General features: G+C 69.5%; 1 protein-coding gene across 3 annotated transcripts in view; it reads left to right on the top strand.

The window, feature by feature from the left end:
* Positions 1-6,531, top strand: part of LMBR1L (limb development membrane protein 1 like) — a 7,850-nt gene extending 1,319 nt beyond the window's left edge. For 2 of the 3 annotated variants that reach the window (XM_026055459.1, XM_026055457.1), the window contains exons 2-17: positions 1,957-2,041; positions 2,608-2,644; positions 2,871-3,010; positions 3,096-3,199; positions 3,272-3,398; positions 3,488-3,556; positions 3,885-3,949; positions 4,079-4,154; positions 4,256-4,339; positions 4,549-4,625; positions 4,750-4,827; positions 4,935-5,008; positions 5,093-5,183; positions 5,467-5,533; positions 5,642-5,803; positions 5,880-6,531. In XM_026055459.1, coding sequence (XP_025911244.1) covers positions 3,146-3,199; positions 3,272-3,398; positions 3,488-3,556; positions 3,885-3,949; positions 4,079-4,154; positions 4,256-4,339; positions 4,549-4,625; positions 4,750-4,827; positions 4,935-5,008; positions 5,093-5,183; positions 5,467-5,533; positions 5,642-5,803; positions 5,880-5,938 — 1,083 coding nt within the window. In that variant the 5' untranslated portion in view covers positions 1,957-2,041; positions 2,608-2,644; positions 2,871-3,010; positions 3,096-3,145 and the 3' untranslated portion in view covers positions 5,939-6,531. Of the gene's footprint in view, positions 1-1,578; positions 1,779-1,956; positions 2,042-2,607; positions 2,645-2,870; positions 3,011-3,095; positions 3,200-3,271; positions 3,399-3,487; positions 3,557-3,884; positions 3,950-4,078; positions 4,155-4,255; positions 4,340-4,548; positions 4,626-4,749; positions 4,828-4,934; positions 5,009-5,092; positions 5,184-5,466; positions 5,534-5,641; positions 5,804-5,879 lie in introns of those variants that run through there. The other variant, XM_026055458.1, reaches the window with a different exon arrangement.
* The last annotated feature ends 1,068 nt before the right edge of the window (positions 6,532-7,599 follow it).

Raw genomic sequence — 7,599 nt, 5'->3', positions numbered from 1 at the left:
GCCCGGGCTGCCTGGGTCTCCGCGATAGCCCCACCCGCGGGCCGGGGTCCGGCGGGCCGCGACCGGCCCTGTGCGCCCGCTGCGGCGCGCCATCCTCGCCGCCGGCCTCGAGAGCCTCGTCCCCCGGTGGGGCGAGCTGGCCGGGCCACGCCGGGCTGTGGTGCTCAGCGTGGCACTGCCGGACCCGCCGTTTCCCGGGGTCCGCGGGCTGGCTGGAGAGGGGATGGAGCATGTGCTCCGCGGGGCCCCTCTGGCCACGTCCCTGTGCAAAGCACCGAGCCTTCCTGTTATCCCTGTGCATGGGGACAGGATTTCCTGTGGTCTCCCCCTCCCGAAAGGACCCCGAGCGCTGGAGGAAACAGAGCCCGAGCAGCAGCAGACCAGGGAGGGCAAGCGCAAGTGTTGGCCCGCTGCCACTCGGCCACTGTGCTGCCCGGGCACTGGGACCCCAGCACTGGGGTTTTGGACCTCCCTGTGCTGCTGCCAGGAGGGCTGGGGGTGCCCAGCGCCATGCTGGGCCCTGCGGAGATGCCGTGTGGCTCCGGCAGCCCTGACCCAGGCTCTGGGCTTGTTCAGGGTGGCGTGACCCTGCCGAGCCCTGGGCACGCTGTGGAGCTGAGCCCAGCCCCAGCAGTGCCCAGTGCCCGCCCAGTCAGCAAAGCGGGGCCCTCACAGGCTCCAACACTGCCCTCCGTGCCCACGGCAGCTGGAAGGGCCTTGCAGAGGTCCCAAGGCCTAGCTGTCCCCTGGGCCTGGCGGAGCGATGCGGCTGCCTTTGCTCCTCTGCTCTCCCCTGGCAGCCTGGGCACCTGCTGCTGCAGAGGTCAGGGATGCTGAGGACCCCGGCATCCCGGTACCTGGCCTTCTCCCCAAGGCCATTCCTGGATGCGGCACTTGGGGATGGGTTGTGCCATGGAGCGGCTGAGGGGGCTGCGACGGGTGGTGCGGGGTGGCCCGGCTGTGGCTGCGGAGGCCTCATTCAGTGCCTGCAGGGAGGAGCCGGTGGCCGGAGCCTGACATCTCAGGTGGCAGCTCCCCAGACCTCCGCCCTGATCCGCCACGGGCAGCTGCGTCCCGCCCGGGGACTCCCTGGCTCAGCACCGCCAGCGTGGAGCTCACGCGACCTTTCAGACTCGCCGGGCCACGTTGCTTCGCTCTGCCTCGCGCCCAGGCCCTGCAGTTGCATAAGCGCAGCGATACGCTGGCCGGGGAGGACCCGCCGGCGCCGGCTGGGCTCACTGCTCCCAGCGGCTCAGGGTGCCCCCGAGCTGCCTCCCACCCTGTCCCCTGGGCCCCGGCCAGCCGAGCCCCCCCTCGCTGGGCAGTAGGGAGGTGCTGCGGTGGCTCCGTGCCACCCGTGCCAAGGCAGCGGGTTCGGGCGACCTTTCCCCGTCACCGGCTGCGCACGCAGAGGGAGGAAAGGTCGCCGCGTTCCTCAAGTGACGCCTGCGGTCGGGCCTTGGCGTGCCAGCGGGGGCGGCAGGGACGCCGGAGCCGGCCTTGGCGCCAAGCTCAAGGCTGTTCCCGTGGCTCTGCTTGGCGCTGACGGCAGCGTGTGAAGGCTGCGGGGGACGGGACAGCACTGGGATGTGCCAGCATCCAGAGCACCCCGATCCCCCTGGATCCAACAGCCCAGGCTGGCTCAGAGCTGTGGCACGTGCCAGTGCTGTGCTCTGGGAGCTGCAGCTGGGTGCTGGCAGCTTGAGAGCACCCAGCGGGTGAGCCCAGGCCAAGCCCTGGGAGCRGCCATCCGTGCGCAGGCTGAGGGGACACGGGGGGTGAGTAACCCGGGGCCAGGAGTGGAAAAACAAACAGGGTGGAGCTGGCGGGGCCCCGGGGCTGGCGGCGTCACCCAGGGCGGGAGCGCTGCCCTCCGGCTGTGCGTGGGGCACTGGGCGCCACGGACACGGGTCCTGCCTCCCCGCACAGCCCTCACCATCCCCGTCTGCCCCACAGATCTGCACCCTGCTCTTTGCCAGCCTCTACGTCCTCTGCCACTTCGTCATAACCCACTTCAAAAAGCACACGGACTTCGCCGAAGGTAGGAGCGGCGGGAGCTGCTGGCGCTCTCCTGCTCGCAGCCTGCTGGAGCTGTTTGCATCCCCATTTCGCCCCCCCGGGGCTTGTTCCTCCTTGGCTCYGTGCACGGTTTCCGCCTCCTGTGGGAGCTCCGGGCTGCGCCACGTTGCTGCGGCATCGGTCGCTGTGGGGTGTCCGTTGCCACGCGGCATCTCCCCAGCTGCTGCAGGACGGGCAGCAGAGACCAAAACCTGGGTTTTGCAGCCCTGTGCCCTTTGCTCCCCTCCTGCGAGGGCAGCAGAGGCTCGTCCCCTGCCCGGGGCTTGAACCCGCAGCCCTGTCGCCTTCCCCATTGCCCGGCCCAGCCTGCAGCCCTGGGATGGTGCCAGCGGACCGGGCCGGGCTTGGAAAGGCTTGGCCACGGGCGTCTGGGGCCAGAGCAGCCCTGCCCAGGTGCCCTCCGAGTCTGGCTGGGGACAGGAGGTGAAGGGATGTCCCAAAGGAGCCAGGGCAGAGCAGGTGCCTGGGCTCGGCTGGCCTCAATCTGATTTGTGTTTCTCTTCTGGGGTTGTTTTTCTTGCCCCACAGTTCATGACGATGAGGACGCTGCGGTCAACAGGATTGCGTAAGTTCCTGCCTGTCCCTCTGCCCGCAGAGGTGCTCGGCCGCTTCCCCTCCCCGCCCGGCCCGAACGCTGGGGCCCCCCAAGCTCATGGGGGCTGCTGGCCCTCCTGGGGACAGGGCTGGCTTCACGTCTGTGGCCGTGCGCGGGCCGAGAGCTGCTGCCCTCGTGCCGTGCCAGCGCGCCGGAGCTGTGCGCCGGCTGCCCCCCAGCCTGTGGCCTCGCGCAGGCTGGGGCTGTGCACGTTCACGCTGGCCGTCTCGCTGGGCGCCGTGCTCCTGCTGCCCTTCTCCATCGTCAGCAACGAGGTGCTGCTCTCCTTCCCCCACAACTACTACATCCAGTGGCTGAACGGCTCACTCGTTCACGGTGGGTGCCGGGTTGCCGCGGCCGGGTGGCCCGGGATGCCCCACGGCCCTGCGCGGTCTCACCCCGCGCCGCCTTCTCCCTCCAGGCCTCTGGAACTTGGTCTTCCTCTTCTCCAACCTGTCCCTTGTCTTCCTCATGCCCTTCGCCTACTTCTTCACTGAGTCGGAGGGCTTTGCGGGATCCAAGAAGGTAGCGCGGCCCTGGCTGTCCCCTGCCCACCCCCCCCGTGCCCTGCTCCCCGCTGAACCCGCTGTCCCGCAGGGCATCATGGCCCGGGTGTACGAGACGTCGGTGGTGCTGCTGCTGCTGACGCTGCTGGTGCTGGGCATGGTCTGGGTGGCCTTGGCCATCGTGGACAACGACGCGGCCAGCCGAGAGTCACTCTAYGGTGGGTGCTGCCTCGGCAGCTGCGAGGTGCTGGGGGGCTCAGGGGCTCCCCCAGCTCCGGGAGCAGCCCTGACCCTGCCTCCTCCGCAGCCCTCTGGGAATATTACCTGCCGTACCTCTACTCCTGCATCTCGCTCTTCGGCGTGCTGCTCCTGCTGCGTAAGTCCAGCGGGCTCCGGTGGCTCCCGGCCAGCCCTGTCCCCCCTCCCCACGCCAGCCTCACCGGCCCCGTCTGCCCCACATCCCTGCAGTGGCTCATCATGGGGGGTGACGTTACCGTTGGGGCATGGCCCCRGGATGCCCAGCAGGGAACAGGGGCTGCCATGTGCGGAAGCAGGGTTGTTCCCTGCAAATGGTGCTGGTCTGGAGGGGTTGTGACAGGGCTGAGCCCCCGGCCCCAGTCCTGGACCCCTGTTCAGGACCCTTTGGAGGGGCAGGATGCTTGGGGCTGGGGCACCCTCTGCTCACCCTCTCCTCCCACCCGCAGTGTGCACCCCCTTCGGCCTCTCCACCATGTTCACCGTCACAGGGAAGCTGCTGGTGAAGCCCCGGGTAAGGCATCCCCCCCCCACCGCAGTGCAATCCTGCTGCCCTGGGGTCTGGGTGTCCCCGCGCTCTGGGGCGTCCGGGCCTGGCATTCCCGCCGGCTGGCCGCTCACGGGCTCCTCGCCCCGTCCCCAGCTCCTGGAAGACCTGGACGAGCAGTTGAGCTGCACGAGGTTTGAGGAGGCCTCCGTGTCCCGTCGGATCTCGTCCGGTGGGTGCCCGGCGTGGCCGGGAGGAGGGCTGCTCGGGGCAGACCCGGAGCCCCTCTCGCCCGCGGCCCCCATGAACCCGCGGTGTCCCCTGCCTCCGCAGGCAAGGCCTCCTGCTGGCTGAACTTGGACGTGGAGCTGCTGCGGGAGCAGCTCCTGGCTATCCAGAGCAAGCGGCGCACGCTGGGTAAGGCGCCCGGGGACCAGCCGGGACGCCTGGGCTCCCCTTGGCTGGGTGCAGGGACTGCTGGCGCCCCGGGAGCCTGCGCCCCATGGAGGGAGGGCGGGTAAAATGGGGGGGGGGGTGCTGTGACCCTCCCCGAGCACCTGCCCCGGGGCTGGGGCTGCTGGGGGAGCAGCRCCCGTCTCACCCGGGCCCGTCCCCCCCCGGCACAGAGCTGCGGCGCCGAGCCTCCCCGTGGCAGAGGAACCTGGGCTACCCCCTGGCCATGCTGTGCCTCCTGGCACTGACGGTGAGTGTCCCAGGAAGCCGGGACACCTGGGCTCCTGAGGGGACCTGGCACGCGTCCCTGTCCCGTCCCCCCCCCACCACCACCACTCCTGCTGCTGCCCTGACTCCTGCCTCCCTCCGCCCAGGGCATCTCGGTGCTCATCGTCTGCTTCCACGTGCTGGAGCTGCTGCTGGACGATGCGGCGATGCCGCGGGGTATCCAGGTACCGGAGCCTGCCGGGGGCGGGAGGGTCCCTGGAGGGGACAGTGAGGAGCTGCGGCCCCCAGCCCAGGGAGCGCTCCCGCCACCGACATGCCTCCTTCCCCGCAGGAYGCAGCCCTGGGCCAGGTCTCCTTCTCCATCCTCGGCTCCTTCGGAGCTGCCCTGCAGGTCGTCCTCATCTTGTATCCTTCGTGCGGGGTGTCCCCGGTGCTGTCCCCACCTCTGTCCCCCCCCCCTCAGTTCTCCCTCCTTAACGCCCCGCGCAGCTACCTGATGCTCTCCTCCGTCGTGGGCTTCTACAGCTCCCCGCTGTTCACCCGGCTGCTCCCCCAGYGGCAGGACACCCCCCTCACCAAGGTGAGCGGCGCGGGGCCGTGGGGTCCCGCTGTGGGTCCCCGCAGTGAGTGCGGCTGCGTGTGCGTGTGGCCGTGTGCACTGTGCGCTGTCCCCACGCGAGGGCACCACGYGTCGGCTCCAGCCCTGTCCGGGAGCTGCCGTCGCCCTCCCCGCGCCCACAGCAGGGCTCCGGGTGCTTCTGGCACCCTGGGGTGACGCTCCCCAGCCCTGCGGGGGGGTCTGTGCCACCAGGCAGGGCTGCAGCCCTTCAAATGGTCCTTTTTTTCCCCCCCCCCTGCCCCAGATCATCGGGAACTGCGTCTCCTTGCTGGTGCTCAGCTCTGCCCTGCCCGTCTTCTCCCGGACGCTGGGTGAGGCCCCACTGTGGGGACAGGGACCCCCGGGGCGCTGGGCTCAGCCCCGCAGCACTCACCCCCTCCGCGGGGCCGCGGCACCCTGACCTGTCCCCTCTGGCGCAGGGATCACCCGCTTCGACCTCCTGGGGGACTTCGGCCGCTTTAACTGGCTGGGGAACTTCTACATCGTCTTCCTCTACAACATGGTCTTCGCCGCGCTCACCACCCTGTGCCTGGTGAAGAAGGTCACCTGGGCCGTGCAAGCTGAGCTCATCCGCGCCCTCGGTGAGGGGGGGGCCAGTGGGGGGAACGGGGATGGCGGGGGGGACGGTGCCGCGCTCACCCCTCTTCCTCCGCCCAGGTCTGCACAAGCTGCCCCTGCCCGTGACGCGCTCCCGGCCCCTGCGCGAGCGCTGCTAGGGCTGGGGGGCCGGGGCTGCCACCGTCCCGAGGACGTCTCTGCGTGCCCTGAGCCTGCCGGGGCCGGGTGCCCTGCGACAGCGGAGCCTCCGTGGTCTCCCTCGTCCTGGAGAGCCGAGAGCCCCCCCCCCCCGGCCCCTCTTGGCATCTCGTGCTGCCGCGCCGGGTCCCGGGGACGTGTCCCCCTCGCCAGGCTGGCTGGGGGCTGTGCTGGCTGCGGACCTCGGCCCTGTTCATATACCTCGTGCAAGTGCTGCTGCCCCTCCCGCTGCCCCCCCTGCTGCCCCCCTCTGCTGGCTCCAATTTTCTTAGTTTGTTCTTTTTTTTTTTCTTTTAATTCCCCYCCCCCCCCCCAGCATTGCAGTGACAGGGGCTCCTGCTCCCTGTGCCCTCGCTCCCCACCCTGTCCCCACACTGGGCACAGGGGACACAGGTTGTCCCCCCCCCGAGGGGCTCAGGGGCCCAAGCTGTGCCCCCATTGCCCTCCYGGGGAGGAACAGGACCAGGGACATGAGCCAGCCCTGGCCTTTCCATGCAGCTGTGTGTGATGAGTCTGTTGGGTCTCTGTTACCATGTTACCTGTTTGGAGCAATAAACAGTCTGTCTTTTTTAAAAATTATAAATATATTTAAGTATTTGAATCTACATGGTTTTATTTTTTTGTCTGGGGGTGGCTGTGCTTGGGGGGTGGCAGGTGGATTATCCATGCCATGACTTATTACAGAGCCATCTCCTTCCTCAGTACCCCGGGTACCCTCTCTCTACCTGGGAGTGGGGGGCACGGTGGGGGCCCAGGCCCCCATTCTGCTTCCCCAGGATGCTCAGTCCTGCCCCACCTGCCCTTCCCTCTCCCTGTGGGCTGCAATTAACCCTCTTCCTGGCTGGGGCTATCAAGCCTTTTCCAGAGCAGCAGGAAGGGAGCAGGGCCGAAGGTGAGGGCTGCTCCCTGCCCCGGTTCCCGGTGCCGCTGGGCCCATTTTCCCCCTGCCAAGCTGGGGGGTGCCTGGTGCAGGGACAGAGGGGCCGAGGAGGCCGGGGCTCCTACCTGCTCCCTCTCCGAGCCCTGGCTTCCCCCGTGCTGAGGGGCTACGGGGGGCTGCAGCCCCCGCACTGCTGGGGGGTTCATGGTGATGGGAGCGGAAGCTGCCCCGGGAACCAGCCCTCCCACCCATCCTGCCCTGGCTGGGGCTGCGCCAGGCCCGGCTCCCCCCTTGGAAGGGGTGGGGGGCCCTCGGCCTCCCCCCAGGCTGGGGCTGAGCAGGAAGCGCAGGAAGCCTGGTTTATATAGCAGGAAATGAGGCCATCGGTGCCCACGATTTCCCCGTAACTCGCTCTCCTCCCAGTCGCCGTGGACTGGTGCTGGGGTGGCCGGACCCCCTTCCCCTCCCCACCCCGGGCCCGCTGCCCCCAGGGCCCTGTTCTGAGCCCCTCTCCTTGCCCTGTGGCTCCTGGGGGGCCTCGCGGGGGTGCAAGGGGGACCTGGGCTTGCTGCAGGCTGAGGTCACCCCACCTGCAGCGAAGGAAGCCGGGCTGCACGCAGGGTCCGGCACAGCCTGGTCCTGGGCGCGGGGGCTCCGGGGAGCGCTGGGCGAGAGGGGAAGGTGCTGTGAGCCCTGGGCTGGGACCGGACCCTCACGCTGGCCGGGTCCCCCCAGCTCCGC

The sequence above is a fragment of the Apteryx rowi genome, unplaced genomic scaffold (genome assembly GCF_003343035.1).
Source record: "Apteryx rowi isolate R43461 unplaced genomic scaffold, aptRow1 scaffold_999, whole genome shotgun sequence".
NCBI classification, from domain to species: Eukaryota; Metazoa; Chordata; class Aves; order Apterygiformes; family Apterygidae; genus Apteryx; species Apteryx rowi.
Note: the sequence above shows the minus strand (reverse complement) of the source record. Positions and strands in the feature narration are given on the sequence as shown.